This window comes from Otolemur garnettii, unplaced genomic scaffold (genome assembly GCF_000181295.1).
Source record: "Otolemur garnettii isolate 467f Iridium unplaced genomic scaffold, OtoGar3 scaffold00043, whole genome shotgun sequence".
Classification (NCBI taxonomy): Eukaryota; Metazoa; Chordata; class Mammalia; order Primates; family Galagidae; genus Otolemur; species Otolemur garnettii.
Genome location: NW_003852438.1, coordinates 10,237,118 through 10,252,674, shown reverse-complemented (window position 1 = coordinate 10,252,674; position 15,557 = coordinate 10,237,118). Strand labels below are relative to the sequence as shown.

Here is a 15,557-nt window from a genome sequence, read left to right as displayed (position 1 = left end):
GTGGTCTTCACCCACAGTATGTGCATTGCACCACTTAGGTGTGAATTTACCATACCTTTCCACCCATTTACTTAATTTCCTTTGGATTTGCTTCCATAGATGTACTTGAGAGTTGATTAATTAGCTCCAATTTATTTATTTATTTATTTTTGAGACAGAGCCTCAAGCTATCCCCCTGGGTAGAGTGCCGTAGCATCACAGCTCACAGCGACCTCTAACTCCTGGGCTCAAGCGAGTTACCTGCCTCGACCTCCCAAGTAGCTGGGACCACAGGCACCCGCCACAACGCCTGGCTATTTTTTTGGTTGCAGCTGTCATTGTTGTTTGGCAGGCCCAGGCTGGATTTGAACCCACCACCTTAGGTGTATGTGGCTAGCGCCTTAGCCACTTGAGCCACAGGCGCCAAGCCAGCTCCAATTTAGTATTGAGTACATGCAGTGTTTATTTTTCCATTCCTTTTTTTTTTTTTTTTTTTTGAGACATAGTCTCACTATGTCACCCTGGGTAGAGCACCATGGCATCACAGCTCAAAGTAACCTCCAACTCTCGGGTTTAAGTGGTTCTCCTGCCTCAGCCTCCTGAGTAGCTGGGACTACAGGCACCTGCCACAATGTCTGGCTATTTTTTAGTTGTAGTTGTCATTGTTGTTTGGCAGGCCTGGGCTGGATTTGAACCTGCCAGCTCCAGTGTATGTAGCTGGTGCCCTAGCTGCTGAGCTATGGGTGCCAAGCCTATTTTTCCATTCTTGCAATATTTCACTTAGGAGAATGGTCTCCAATTTCATTTATGTTGTTACAAAAGATACTAAATCACCATCTTTTTATGGGTGAATAGTATTTCATGGAATACATACACTACAATTTTGATCTCTATCTTTTTGATTTGTTGACACACCTTTACTTGCTGCAGGGCCCCGTGGGAAGACGTATGCTTTCAAGGGGGACTATGTGTGGACTGTGACAGATTCAGGACTGGGCCCCTTATTCCGAGTGTCTGCCCTTTGGGAGGGGCTCCCAGGAAACCTGGATGCTGCTGTCTACTCTCCTCGAACACAATGGATTCACTTCTTTAAGGGTAAGGGGGCTAGTTACAGCGTCTTATCTGGGAAAGGCCTAGCTTTAACAACGCCACAAAAGGGCGGCTCCTGTAGCTCAGTGAGTAGGGTGCCAGCCCCATATACAGAGGGTGGCAGGTTTGAACGCAGCCCCAGCCAAAGTGCAACAAAAAAATAGCCAGGCATTGTGGCTCCCAGCTACTTGGGAGGCTGAGGCAACAGAATCACCTAAGCCTGAGAGTTAGAGGTTGCTGTGAGCTATCATACCATAGCACTCTACTGAGGGCGACAGAATGAGACTCTGTGTGGAAAAAAAAAACCAAAACACCACAAAAGAGAGGGAGAAATTTCTGAAAGGGTGGAATGGGGGGACCAAAGCAAACACCTGGGGACACAGGTGATTTGTTCTTTCCTCATGTACTCTCAGGAGACAAGATGTGGCGCTTCATTAATTTCAAGATGTCTCCTGGCTTCCCCAAGAAGCTGAAGAGGGTAGATCCTAACCTGGATGCAGCTCTCTATTGGCCTCTCAACCAAAAGGTGTTTCTCTTTAAGGTATAAAGTTCAAAACAAGGGCAAATCCTTTCTTAGAAGGGGTGGGCTTACTTGATGCTGGGAAGCAAAGATTTTGTGATGGACTGGGGGTAGACCTCTGGGGGTCCTTATGCTCTCTCTTCATCCTTCCTTTCTTCCTGCCCACCTCATACCCAGGGCTCCGGGTACTGGCAGTGGGACGAGCTAACCCAAACTGACTTCAGCCACTACCCCAAACCAATCAAGGGGTTGTTTACGGGAGTTCCAGACCAGCCCTCAGCTGCTATGAGTTGGCAGGATGGCCGAGTCTACTTCTTCAAGGGCAAAGAATACTGGGCCCTCAACCGGCAGCTTCGAGTAGAGAAAGGCTATCCCAGAAACGTTGCCCGCAACTGGATGCACTGCCATCCCCAGACTGTAGATGTGACCCTGTCAAGTGGGGACAGCACTTCCTTGGCTACAGGCACAACATTGGACACAATTACAACCTCCACTGTAATAGGCTCCCCTACCCTTATGTTCCCTGCTAAAGTCACCCTCCCAGAGGCCTAAGGAATCAAGTATCTGCTCACTAGACCCATGCAGGTGCCACAGAAGGGGCATGACCTTTGGCCTCCAACAGTTCCAAGTAGTACTGCATTCTTTCCCTCCTGGAAAGTGACACCTAACCTGGATTCAGCCCCAACTCCATCTGTTTCTCCCAGTCCTAGATAAAACTTCCAATTATGTCATCTACTCTCTGGAGGACAATGGAGGGGGTTGTCAATCAGGCCCTTAACTGACAGGAGGCAACATCTGAGGTGGCTGGACGCCTGTGTCCTGTTCTTCCTAAAGAGTAAGAAAACAGCATGGCCAGTAAAATGAGCAAGGGCTTTGTAATCCTTGAGAATCACATGTACTTGCATATGACTTTGGGCAAGCTAATTAACCCTGGATTCCTCATTTGCAAAAAAGGTTAATACTAGTCCTGTAGGGTTGTTGCATTAAATGAAATACTACATGTGAAGTACCTGGCCCAGTGTCTGGCACATTTGTGTTTAATAAATGCTCACTCCATTTCCATAAGAGAAGACTGAACAGCTCTTCCTCTAGCTGTGTGGATATGTAACTCCTATGGTAATCTATCTGGTAAGGCTAACTCTGTCAAATCTTTAGAGGACAGAAGATTTGTCAAGATGGTTAGCTTTTTGTTTTGGTGTGCAGAGAAAGAAAAGATCAGTAACAGTAGAGGCTGGACTCCCTGGTTCAGGATTCAGTGCCATTTTATTCATTTGCTCCCATGCTCTTCCTCCTTCCCATCATAGCTTTGCTGCCTAGGAGAGGGATATGTCTTTATGCTGTCTGGAGAACCAGGGAACAGATCTTGGGCTGGAGAGTCAGAGGGAGGAAGGGTTAGAATGAATAAGTAGATGGAATAAAGTTCTGGTTAAGGAGGAAATTAGTATCACCCACAGTGAGAGGCAGAGAAGGCACTTGTCTCCCATGCAGCCCTGAAGACCAGGCTTTTGGGCAAAAGGCAAGACTCCAGTATGTGGGCTAATGCTCTCTACTTGGCACAAGAATTCAGTGTTTGGGGCAGCCAGGTGCTAAGGCAGGGACTGTGCTATCCTCTTCCCCAGGTTGAGAAGGAGAAGGGGAAGCACCATGGAGGGCAGTACTCCTAATGGAGGTAGGAGAACAGGGCTCAAATCTACGGCATCCAGAGGAAAGGCCAGCCAGAAACCCAACTGCGTCTTAATAAGGAGGGCGTTGGAGTTTTCTGGAGCTCCTGTGTGCTCCTCCTTCTCCCCATCAAAAAGCTATCAAATGCTTTGGGAGTTCCCTGATTTTCTACAGATCCTACAAAAAAACTCCCCTTACTTTACCACTGTGAAGCATACTGAGGTGGGTACTTAAGAGGCTATTTGAGGTGGGGTATGGTGCCTCATGCCTGTAATCCTAGCACTCTGGGAGGCTGGGGTGGGAGGATTGATTGAGGTCAGGAGTTTGAGAACAGCCTGAACAAAAGCAAGATCCCGTCTCTAGAAAAAATAGAAAAATTAGCCAGGCATGGCAGTGCACCTATAGACCCAGCTACTTTAGAGGCTGAGGCACGAGAATCACTTGAGCCCAGGAGTTAGAGGTTGCTGTGAGCTAAGATGATGGATTGCACTCTAGCTGGGGCAGAGTGAGATTGTCTCAAAAAAAAAGAAGAAGGAAAGAAACGCTATTTTGGTAAGTGCTCTTCTTGATTTGGAGAGAATTAGGGAGTTATTTTTGGGAGGGGGACCAGCACAGCTCTATTATTGGACTGAGGTAGGTACTCATACTTCCTTTCCTCCCCTTTCCCCACAAGACTTCTATCTGTCCAGAAACATATCTCTATGAGGCTGGTCTGGGTTGCAGCACAGATCCTATCCCCAAGTCCAGGAGGTGGGGAATTTTCAGTGGGGTTTTTGTGGGCTTAAGTCCACCTAGTGTTCTTAGGCCCTCACTAGTGGTGGGGGCAAAAGTGGAGGTTTAGGCTCAGGTCTGGGTAGAACCAGATGGTGTGGTGAGAGGTACAGTGGAACTACAATCAGAATCCAGGTCCAGGATGGTGTGAGGGGCTGTGGCCTGGGGGCTTGGTCCCAACTGGTGCTCTCGAAGACTTTGGAGATAACTCTGGAGGGACACAGGGCACAGAGAACAGAAGGAGGGGCCTGGGTTAGAGCCCCCCTCCCACCCTGTCCATCCCCATATGCCCTCTGCCTTGCCTCCCAGGGTGTCCCATCTTTCCTACTCACTGGAGCCAGACTGTCAGCAGGGCTCCGGGCATTGTGGGGGGGCTGGCACCGATAGCTGCTTTCACAAAGCCCCATCCCAGAAGGGGTCCGGTGCCACTTGGCCTCTTGTTGACGGATCCGAAGCAGTTGGAGATGCCTCCGTTGGTGGCTCAAGACCACTGATTGACAGAGGGGGCAATACAGACTCAAGGAGGCCTTTTTAGACCCCAAATCCCACCCTTAAACACACTCATAGTCTACAGCAGCGGTTCTCAACTTGTGGGTTGCGACCCACAGGAACTGTATTAAAGGGTCGTGGCATTAGGAAAGTTAAGAACCTCTGGTCTAGAGCAACCCATAGTTGCTCAAAATTCATCTTTTTGTCATAGTTTTCTCAAGACTTATTTCCCTCCCATTTACTCTATAAGAAACTTTTCTTTGGAATTCTCCTACTCTTTCCATCTAGACTTTCCTGTCATCCTCCTTTCCTCTCATAATAGTCTCTAATAACTCTTTCTTGCTCGTCTGACACATTTCCTTATCATTTTGTACCCAGATCTTCTTTAGCTCCTTCAACTCTAAAACTTTTTTTCAGTACCCTGCCCATTCACCTTGGACATCCTCCCCTGCCCTTCTCCCGCAAGTATTTTTCTCCCCTTCCCCTCCCCAAGTCTAGGAACTGGGGACATGAATAGGTACAGTTTGGCTGCTTCTGTACCACAGCACTAACTCACCATTGTCGTGGCTTCCATGTTCCTCAGCCATGAGCTTCCACTGGGCCAGAGCCCCAAGGGCCCCCAAGGTTGGCCAGGTCCCCAGTAAGACCCAGCTATACCAGCAGAGAGGAGGCAAGGCTGGAAGTGCCTGAAGGCGTTGGCCCAACCGACTGCCCAGTGCTAGTCCCTCCAGGAAGTAGTCAGCACAGGCCACCAGCACTGCAGCACCCAGCAAGGCTGTGCCCAGAGTTGTGAATGGACGTGGCCACCGAAGTGTAAGCAAGGCTCCCAGCAGTGCCAGCCCCACCAGCCCCCCTCCTGGCACCCAGGCTGAAGGTGGTTGGTAGATGGGCTCAGTACCCAGGAGGACACCGGCACCCAGGGTCAGGCCTAACAGGAGACCAGTCAGGAAGAGCCCAACACTTCGAACCAGCATGGTGACCAGGCCGCAGAGGACTCCTATGCCTAGCGCGATGCCTGCGCTCACCTCCAGGCTCAGCTGTGTCTCCAGCACCCGCTCCTTGTGGCACAGCAGGAAGATCACCAGAGCTCCTGACAGCAGGCCCGAGAGAAACATTACTGCCTTGAAGCAGCGGTAGCCTGGGAAGGGAGGTGGGAGGCACTGAGAGGCAGAAAGGATGTTCAAATTCTGATGAATTTGAATGGAGAAGAATGGCTAACTAGGGGAGCAGAAGACAGGAGCAACACATCATGGGTCCCCAAGGCTAGGGGCAAAAAGGGATAACCGTAGGGAGGGCAAGGAGGCTTTCCAGGAACTGTGAGAGGATGAAAGAGAAAATCAGGAGGCAAGATGGATGAATTGAGGAGAATAAGTATAGAAAGAGTGTCTAGGACTTCCAGGGATGGTAGATAGGAAGAAATCAGCACAAACTGATTAAGGTTTTTGGGGGAAGGGTGAAGTCTTAAGCATGGAGAATAATTTGGGAATGGTGTTTTGAGGCAAGAAGAGGGAAAATAACAGATGCCAGAGGTCAGACCCAGAGGGCACAGGCATGGGGCATGGACAAGAAGCTCGCAAGAGCAACATGGGCCACACTGAAGATAGGTATCTCCTGGTAACAAGGCAAGGTGACCAGAAACAAGGAAGAAAGCTGGCATCATCCTTAAAGGTGACAGACTTGGGAAGCTACCCCCCGGGGACCTGGGCCCTGCCCTCACCAAAGCAGCAGTAGATGATTCCAAAACAGCAGCAAAGGGCACACACCAGCGCAGGTGCCAATTCAGGATTGTCCTGGGGTTCCAAAACACAACTTGGTTCTGGAGGCTCTGGGAGTTGTTGATTAAAGGGCCTGGGGTCAGATGTCACAGCCAGGGGCAACAAGGCTTCCTCCATGGCCAAAAAGAAAGTGGTCACAGAGTGGGAGGTCATTTCCTGCTCCTTTCATCCATCCATGAATATCTTGAGGGGGTTGGGAAGCCTGCAAGGGGGCAGAGGGTAGAAACTCAGGTGCTCATAAATCCTCAGGACTCTGTACCTCTATTACTTTCTTTCTTTGAGACAGTCTCACTATGTTGCCCTGGGTAGAGTGCCATGGCATCACAGCTCACAGCAATCTCAAACTCTTGGGCTTAAGTGATTCTCTTGCCTGAGCCTCCCAATTAGCTGGGACTACAGGTGCCCACCACAATGCCTGGCTACTTTTTGATTGCAGTTTTCATTATTATTTTAGCAGGCCTGGGCCTGGTTTGAAACCACCAGCTTCAGTGTACATGGCCAGTGCCCTATTCACTGAGCTACTGGCACCGAGCATGTATCTCTATTTCTTTTGAAGAAGGGTCCATTTCAGGGGAGAGCATGACCCTGTTGGGGTAACTAAAGAAATCTACAGGATTGGGCTGGGGGCAGTGATGTCTCTTTACTGCCCTCTGAAATAGGAACACTAAGTAAAACATAAATAAATGAAAATCTCATAAGGTAATGGGCATTTATCTGCTCCCCCCTAGCTTTCTAGGGTAAGGATGGGAGGGGCAGGAAGCCCTGGTTGTGTAGAGGGAGGGGCACAGAGACACTAAATGGGACTGGGAGCCAAAGCCCCAGCAGTCTGTTCCTGTGGAAAAGCAAGCTTGTCCCATCTGCAGCTCGAACTCAACACTACCCCCACTGGACTGGGAAGGGCAGGGTTAATAGAGAGGGGAGAGAGAAGAGGAAGAGAAGAGATGAGTCATGGTGGGGTCTCCCACAGCTGCTGCAACCCTAGGGAAAAAAGAGGGGGAAAAAAAAGACACCAAGAGTTTGGAACAAAGAATAAAGTAGACAGTCATCCATAGTTTGTCAGGATTTTGAAGCCTCAACTTCATGCCTAGATGGAGTTGTTAGGGTAAGGGGAAAATCATCCACAGTTCAAATCCTACAGCCCCTCATGGAATAAGCAGGCGGTTTGCCAATAGCCTTCTCATATCATGGTAGTAACTTGCTCCTGCCCTCTTTTCCTACACCACCCTTCCGCCTGGGGTGTCAGGACTGCCAATGGCATTTGAATTCAGATCCTGAAAGGAGAACACCAAGGAGAGGCTGGCATTTGGGGCACAGTGGGAGTGAGGTGGCATGCATACAGGCACTTCACTTTAGCTGTCTTTTTGGACATCAAAGTCCTAAGTGGCTTGGGGGATTCCTGGGGCTTCTCTTCCCAATCGGCTTGGAAGTCTGGGGACCCTAAACAAGGGGAGATTGGAGAGGAAGTGTTAACTACTCACCACCCTGTCAGGGCTGAGAAGAAGAGGGGTTGGAAATGCTTTCCTAGACTCCGAGCTGCATCCCCACCCGGAGGTCCTAGGCGCCGGGGTGGCTGTCGGTCGAGGACACCCCAAGGGCCACTCTGTTCGTTGCCCCCTAAACTCTTGCAAGTCGTAGCCCAAGCCTCGTGAACTAAATGCAATTAGCTTGGGGGGTAGAGGAAGGGGACAGGGTGTGTGTGTGTGTGTGTGTGTGTGTATGTGTGTGATCGTGTGTGCGCAGAGGGGTGGGGGTGACATCATGGGGTGGGTTCCTTCAACCCTTTTCCCTGTGTGTGTGTGTGTGGGGGAATCCAAGTTGTCTACTACTCTAGTCTAGGACCACAGACCCAGAACCATAGCAGGGTAGAGTCTTGTGAGCCACCTCACGATTTTCTGTGAAGGTCTCTGTATACTTAGGAGATGATTTGACAGCTCAAAGCTCTGAAAACCCCAACTAAGGTTCCAGCGCCCCCCTGGCTCCAAGCTTGGTTTCTTCCACTTCCCAGAGAATTGGAGTATTGTCTTCGGGAGAACCGGGTGGTCGGGATCGGGGTCCGGGAAAGGGATTTTTACTTGGCCTGGGAACGCCGACAGGGGGTTCATGGGTGGAATAACTTGCGGAGCAAGACGGGGTCTGACCAAGGCACAGACAGGAGCGCTGTAAGGCTAGCGACGTGCGCAGAGAAGGGGATGGACAGACAGGGGCCCTTGCTGGGTCTGCGTGGGGCGGGGGCGCGTATCAACGTGGACTGAATGGCTTGGGATGCAGATGAGATGCAAAGCAGCATACTGAAGAGTTCAGCCTTTGGCACTGGGCTATACTTCTGAGCCCAGTGGAGCTAAGCTCCCAGTCCCAGGCACCGCTCTGTGACAGGGCCTGGGAGCTGTGTCCAAAAGGGCCGATCTGGGCCATAGGACTTTCAGTCTTAAGGGCAGCTCGCCAGCTGGGTCAGGCGCTGGGGAGGCCGAGGGTTGCCGCGAAAGGAGGGGTATTGTTGCCGGGCTAGGGCGGGGGCTAGCTCGGGCACCTCTCATCCACTCCACTTCTGCTGGATACAAATGGGCCTCTGTCCTCGCTGCAGCCGGCAAGGAGCACCCTGGTTTTGTCTGCAAGGAAAACAGACTATGTGTGGCTTGGTGGCTGTCTTTCACTTTATAGTTTCGGCAAAGCCCAGGAATACAGCCAGAACAATTCTGAGAGTCTGCCCCTAGTCCGCTGGCTTTGGTGCAGAGCACACTTGCTTCGCTTCCAGTGGTGCAACCTGCGGGGATCCCATTCCAGCACGCGGAGGGCGACAGGAGAGGGCCCTTTAAGGGGCGGGGCCAGCGCCTTCCTAAGACCACCTCCTTTGATTTGACTCAGCGCTTGCTAGACCTGCTCGCGCTTCGGCCAACCGCCTTTTCTTTTCCTTCCCGTCGCTTCCCTGTTGACCCCGGAAGTGGAAGTAGGCGCAGGTCGGCGGCCGCGGGAGGAGGAAGGCGGGAGCAGAGAGTGAGCGGGAGGCGGAGCCGGGGGAGCTGCTCTGTAGCTCCCCCTGGCCCCAGGCCCAGCTGCTCCAGGGGGAGGAGTTACCGCCGCTCTTCGGTATGTTACCGTGGTCCCTTTTACCCAGCCGCTGGGGCAATCCTAAAACTCCGCTAGGTTTTCCTTAAGGGCCGCACAGTCCCCACCCTTTCTGGCAGCCCGCGGGGTCCCCCCTTTGCAGCGGTCTTTCTCTTTTTCTAAGAGTGATCCCCCCCCCCAACCACACCCTTTGCGGTAGCTCCCTCATTCTCTGACTGTAGATTATAGCTTTCTGGGGAAAGAGGAAAAACTAAGTGATTGGAGGGGGAGGAGTCTAGTGGCAAGCAGGGTGGTTAGTCTGTTCTGGCTTATTGCTAGGGGTAGCGAATGCCCACAAAGAACTTTGGAAAACAAGGGAGATGGGTGCATTAAGTGTGTCTTCAATTTAAGATTATTTAGCTCTTTTCTTTGTCCGACTCTTGACCATTCCTTCCTTGATATTTTTGTTGCAGGCATCAGAACTTACCATGATGGCTGTGACCTAAGAGCCTCAAGAAGCCCCGGGGTCATGGCCCAGAAGCACCCCGGAGAAGGAAGGTTGTGTGGAGCCCACCACAGTGGTGGTGCCTCCCTCAGGACTTTAGGACCCTCTGTGGACCCTGAAATACTTTCATTCTCAGGACTCAGGGACTCAGCAGAGACTGCTCCTAATGGTACCCGCTGCCTCACAGAGCCCTCTGGTCCTAAGTACACACAGCCCCCACATCCAGCCCACTGGTCGGATCCAAGCCATGGCCCCCCAAGAGGTCCAGGACCACCCAGGGATGGAGAGGACCCTGATCAGAGTGAGGCATCGTCAGCAGAAGAGTCAGAAGTGGACCAGGAACTCTCAAGAGAGAATGAGGCCAGTTACCAGGAGGATGGGAACCCTTCTTTTATTTCCATTCCATCTGCTTGTAACTGCCAGGGACCCCCTGGAATTCCGGAAGGGCCTTACCCTGACGGAAGAAATGGATCTTCTAGCAACTTTTGCCACCATTGTACTTCTCCAGCCTTGGGGGAAGATGAAGAGTTGGAAGACGAATATGATGATGAAGAACCTCTTAAATTCTCCAGTGATTTTTCACGTGTGTCCAGTGGAAAGAAACCTCCATCCCGCAAACAGCGGCACCGCTTTCCAACTAAAGAGGATGCTCGGGAGGGTGGACGTAGAGATCCTAGATCCCCTGGTCGAAATCGGTTGGGCCGGAAACGAATTCAGGCAGATAAGCGCAGAGGCCTGGGATTGTGGGGAGCAGAGGAACTATGTCAGCTTGGACAGGCCATCTTCTGGTGGCTGATTGAATTGCTGGTATTGGTGGGAGAGTATGTAGAAACTTGTGGCCATCTCATCTATGCATGCAGGCAGCTGAAAAGCAGTGATCTGGACCTTTTTCGAGTTTGGGTGGGAGTCTGGGCAGGGCGGCTGGGGAGCTGGGCCCAGGTGATGGTTCAATTTCTAAGCCAGGGATTTTACTATGGGGTAGGACTGTTTATCCGCTTTCTTAGGCTATTGGGTGCTTTGCTGCTTTTGGCTCTGGCCCTCTTTTTGGGCTGTCTACAGTTGGGCTGGCGGTTTCTGGTGGGACTGGGTGACCGATTAGGCTGGAGGGATAAGGCCACCTGGCTCTTTTCTTGGCTGGATTCTCCTGCCTTGCAGCATTGCTTGACAGTGTTAAGAGAGAGCAGGCCATGGCAACAGCTGGTAAGAATAGTTCAGAGGGGCTGGTTGGAGTTGCCTTGGGTAAAACAGAACACTAACAGGCAGGGGAATACACCTGTAGCTAGTGGGCGTTACTGCCAACCTGAAGAGGAAGTGTCTCGACTCTTGACCATGGCTGGGGTTCCTGAGGATGAATTAAACCCTTTCCATGTGCTGGGCGTTGAAGCTACAGCATCAGATACTGAACTGAAGAAGGCCTACAGACAGCTGGCAGTGATGGTGAGTGCCTTTCTGTTCTATTTTCTGTTCCTCTTTTGTTCTCATATTTTATTTTCTATTCCAATTTTAGGGAGAGTGGAAGGCAGAGTAGAAAGTCACTTGGAGCTAAAGGGTAACATATTCTTTTTTTTTTTTGAGACAGAGCCTCAAGCTTTCCCCCTGGGTAGAGTGCTGTGGCATCACAGCTCACAGCAACCTCCAACTCCTGGGCTCAAGGAGTCTCCTGCTTCAGCCTCCCAAGTAGCTGGGACCACAGGCACCCGCCACAATGCCCGGCTGTTTTTTGGTTGCAGCCGTCATTGTTGTTTGGCGGGCTCAGGCTGGATTCAAACCTGCCACCTTAGGTGTATGTGGCTGGTGCCTTAGCCCCTTGAGCCACAGGTGCCGAGCCAACATATTCTTAAGAAAGAGTCACAAAAACTTTATTCCCGGCTCGGCACCGGTAGCTCAACGGCTAGGGCGCTGGCCACGTACACCAGAGCTGGTGGGTTCGAATCCAGCCCGGGCCTGCCAAACAACAATGACAACTACAAAAACTTTATTCCCTCTGCAATGGGATCTGATCTTCCATTTTCAGTTGTCATGAGTTTTTTTTTTTAGACCTGGTATTGGTATTTCAGGCAGTGTTGAACTCACTCAGCTCTGGAATATTTAGGTACAGTCCCTCTAATTTAAGGGTGGGGAGGAGGCCTAGTCAGAGAGTACCTTAGTTGCTCTCTCCTTAACGAAGGAGGGTTTGGGGTATTTTTTGTTGGGTTTTTTTTTTTTGAGACAGAGTTTTACTTTGTTGCCCTCGGTAGAGTGCTGTGGTGTCACAGCTCACAGCAACCTCCAACTCTTGGGCTTAGTCCCAAGTAGCTGGGACTACAGGCGCCCACCATAACACCTGGCTATTTTTTTGTTGTTGCAGTTTGGCTGGGGCTGGGTTTGAACCTGCCACCCTTGGTACATAGGGCCGGCACCCTACCCACTGAGCCACAGGCACTGCCCGGAGAGGGTCTTTTTAAACATGGGGAAACCCAACTATTTCTCCCAGGTAGAAATAGTAGAAAAAAGCAGGCTGTTTTAAGGTCAGCAAATCAGAATAGGAAAGGAAAATGAAACATAAATCATATAGAGGTGTATGTATATGTATGTCATACTTGAAAATACGGTTGCTTTTTATTTATAAGGGTGTATATGTGGGAGTTGTGATGCATTATATGGTTGAGGGAAATGGCTTAATAAAAACATGCAATCAAATTGCTATTAGAAGTAGTTTTTTTTTTTTTTTTTGAGACAGTCTCACTATGTCACCCTCAGCAGAGTGCTGTGACATCACAGGTCACAGCAACCTCCAGCTCTTGCTGAAGCGATTCTCTTGCCTCAGCCTCCCAAGAAGCTGGGACTACAGACACCCACCACAACGCCTGGCTGTTTTTTCGTTGCAGTTGTCATTGTTGTTTAGCTGGCTTGGACTGGGTTTGAACCCGCCAGCCTCGTATATAGCTGGTGCCCTACCCACTGATCTATGGGCGCTGCCAAGAAGTAGATATTAAGTTGCTATTATTAGATATGTGATTGTTACTCCTGTTTCTGTACAGGAAAAACTGTATTATGAAAATAAGTAACGTGTTAATTGCATTGGAGGCCTGTTTTTACTGAGTGTGTGGAGCTGGACTGGCAAAACATCAGTATGCAAATTTCCTCAATGATTGTATGATATCAAAGGGGAATGGGCAACTAAGTTTTCCATTAATGATGAAAGGTACAATAAACCACCAGGCAGGTAACTTACTAAAGGACTAAATAAGTTTGGTGGGAAATGCATGCTCTTAGTGGGTAGCCTGGGATGTTCTCAGAGTAGGTAACAAGTGCTTACCCTTAGATTGTTACTAATAGTAAAATTCTTTTCTGGCTCGGCGCCCATAGCTCAACTGGCTAAGGCGCCAGCCACGTACACCTAAGGTGGTGGGTTCGAATCCCCAGCCCGGACCCGCCAAACAACAATGACGGCTGCAACCAAAAAATAGCCGGGCGTTGTGGCGGGTGCCTGTGGTCCCAGCTACTTGGGAGGCGGAGGCAGGAGACTCGCTTGAGCCCAGGAGTTGGAGGTTGCTGTGAGCTGTAATGCCATGGCACTCTACCCAGGAGGACAGCTTGAGGCTCTGTCTCAAAAAAAAAAACAAAAACAAAAACAAAAAAAAAATTCTTTTCTAACCTTTATATCTTTTAGCAGACGTCCTCTCTTGAGGAATATCAGTCTTAAAAAACTTCTCATTTTTCAGCTTCTCTTGGATTAGAGATGTAATATAGCTAATATGTGACAGTTAGCTCACGTTCAACACTCCCAAATATCTCTCTTTTTTCTGGGCCAGAATGTCTGTGGGCTTCTATAGGACCTCATTATGCCGCAGTGTGAACATGACACACTGTTCGATTACCCTGGGAATGTGGGAACCTGGTATATCAGGGATCAGTTGAGAGACTAGCTTTATCTCTATATTTTTGGGGAATGGGATGGGAACAGTCAGGAAGCTGTGGGAAGAGAGGACATTATTTGTCTTGGCGAGAAGGATCTGAAGTATATAAAAAGCCTTTTGAGAGGGCAGTGCCTGTGGCTCATTGGGTAGGGTGCTGGCCCCATATACTGAGGGTGGCAGGTTCAAACCTGGCCCCAGCCAGACCGCGACAAAAAAAATAGCCAGGCGTTGTAGTGGGCACCTGTAGTCCCAGCTACTCAGGACTGAGGCAAGAGACTCCCCTAAGCCCAGGAGTTGGAGGTTGCTGTGAACTGTGTGATGCCACGGCACTCTACTGAGGGCGATAAAATGAGACTCTGTCTCTACCAAAAAAAAAAAAAAAAAGCAGCCTCTGAGATCATGAGAGGCAGAAAGGCAGATTATTGTAGGATGTTTGGGATATGAGAATTTTCTAGTTAAAAAATAGGAGTTTGAAGAGGTAACAGCTTTGGAACCCTTACTTTATGACTGGTAATAAAATTAAAATGAAAAGGCTTAGTATGTATGTGCCAGGTAGGGAAACCAACTATCCTTATTCACTTGGGATTGAGGGGTTTTCTGAGACATGGGTCTTGTAGTGCTAAAATTGAGACAGTCGTAGGCAAATTAGGATGGTGGATTACTTATCCTAGTGCCAGAGTCTATGTTACATATTTCATATGCATTCCAATTTAATCCTCCCAACAATCCATAATAGATGAACTTTTGAAGGTAATATAGCTAATATGTGACAGTTGTAACTTGAACCCACAACCAGAGCAATTAATCATTAAATTACACTGACTCTTCAAAAGAGTGATGAAAGAGAACCCTTTGATATAAGAATAGAACCAAGATACAGAGAGGGATGGAATGGATTTGTGATGAAATCTGTCTTATTTTGGTAGGTTCATCCTGACAAAAATCATCATCCTCGGGCTGAAGAGGCCTTCAAAGTATTACGGGCAGCTTGGGATATTGTCAGCAATGCTGAAAGGCGGAAGGAATATGAGATGTAAGTTGGAGACGGGAAACTGTGAGTTGAGGTGAATGAAAAATCCTCAATAGGAGAGACCCCTGTACTTGTGGATGGTGTCTCTCTAAGGCAGAGAGAACTGTTAGCCAGAGGCCTGAAGAGGCCCATAGATCTGTCTCCCTTTGTCCTTCCCTTGGTCCATGACTTAAACAGTCTTTCTTCTCTTAGGAAACGAATGGCAGAGAATGAGCTAAGCCGATCAGTGAATGAGTTTCTGTCCAAGTTACAAGATGACCTTAAGGAAGCAATGAATACTATGATGTGTAGCCGATGCCAAGGAAAGCATAGGTATGAAATAAGAGGACAAAGATGGGACAGCCACAGCTCAGGGATTGGGTAACTACAGACTTTCCTTGTAAGTACTGGTAATTGTGAGATATGATGAGTAAAAAGATGCTGAGGTTTCTACCTTTGGCATATTGTCAAGAGATAAAGGATTTGAATTAGCAGTTTAAAAAAAATAGCTTTAAGATAGAAGGTTAGGGCCAGGCGCGGTAGCTCATGCCTATAATCCTAGCACTCTGGGATGCCAAGGTGGGTGGACTGCCTGAGCTCAAGAGTTCAAGACCAGCCTCAGCAAGAGCAAGACCTACCCTCTCTAAAAATAGCCAGGCGTTGCAGTGGGTACTTGTAGTCCCAGCTACTCAGTCCCAGGTTGAGGCAAGAGGATCTCTCTTTTTTTGGGGGGGGGGGACAGAGCCTCAAGCTGTTGCCCTGGGTAGAGTGTGGTGGCATCACAGCTCACAGCAACCTCCAACTCCTGGGCTCAAGC

The 15,557-nt window shown here is 49.5% G+C and overlaps 3 protein-coding genes across 3 annotated transcripts in view; 2 read left to right on the top strand and 1 right to left on the bottom strand.

Moving 5' to 3' along the window:
- Positions 1-2,665, top strand: part of MMP19 (matrix metallopeptidase 19) — a 7,812-nt gene extending 5,147 nt beyond the window's left edge. Inside the window, exons 7-9 of the mRNA XM_003790667.3 lie at positions 910-1,074; positions 1,482-1,609; positions 1,766-2,665. Coding sequence (XP_003790715.1) covers positions 910-1,074; positions 1,482-1,609; positions 1,766-2,140 — 668 coding nt within the window. The 3' untranslated portion in view covers positions 2,141-2,665. The remainder of the gene's footprint in view (positions 1-909; positions 1,075-1,481; positions 1,610-1,765) is intronic.
- Positions 2,666-3,979: 1,314 nt separating this feature from the next.
- On the bottom strand, positions 3,980-6,482 carry LOC111725529 (transmembrane protein 198-like). The gene is made up of 4 exons (XM_023513549.1): positions 6,228-6,482; positions 5,067-5,648; positions 4,354-4,511; positions 3,980-4,231 (listed from the first exon to the last, which is right to left on the bottom strand). The coding sequence occupies exons 1-4, from the start codon at positions 6,436-6,438 to the stop codon at positions 4,094-4,096; spliced, it is 1,089 nt and encodes a 362-aa protein (XP_023369317.1). The 5' UTR covers positions 6,439-6,482; the 3' UTR covers positions 3,980-4,093.
- Positions 6,483-9,224: 2,742 nt separating this feature from the next.
- DNAJC14 (DnaJ heat shock protein family (Hsp40) member C14) overlaps positions 9,225-15,557 on the top strand; it is an 8,770-nt gene continuing 2,437 nt past the window's right edge. Inside the window, exons 1-4 of the mRNA XM_012805611.2 lie at positions 9,225-9,369; positions 9,801-11,269; positions 14,658-14,764; positions 14,954-15,073. Of these exons, the coding sequence (XP_012661065.1) occupies positions 9,857-11,269; positions 14,658-14,764; positions 14,954-15,073 (1,640 nt within the window). The 5' untranslated portion in view covers positions 9,225-9,369; positions 9,801-9,856. The remainder of the gene's footprint in view (positions 9,370-9,800; positions 11,270-14,657; positions 14,765-14,953; positions 15,074-15,557) is intronic.

Coding starts and splice junctions, on each gene's coding strand:
- LOC111725529 (XM_023513549.1), bottom strand. CDS start 6,438: ATGACCTCCCACTCTGTGACCACTTTCTTTTTGGCCATGGAGGAAGCC. Junction 4,512..5,066: donor ACATGGAAGCCACGACAATG/GTGAGTTAGTGC, acceptor TCTGTCAATCAG/TGGTCTTGAGCCACCAACGG. Junction 4,232..4,353: donor CTGCTGACAGTCTGGCTCCA/GTGAGTAGGAAA, acceptor GTGTCCCTCCAG/AGTTATCTCCAAAGTCTTCG.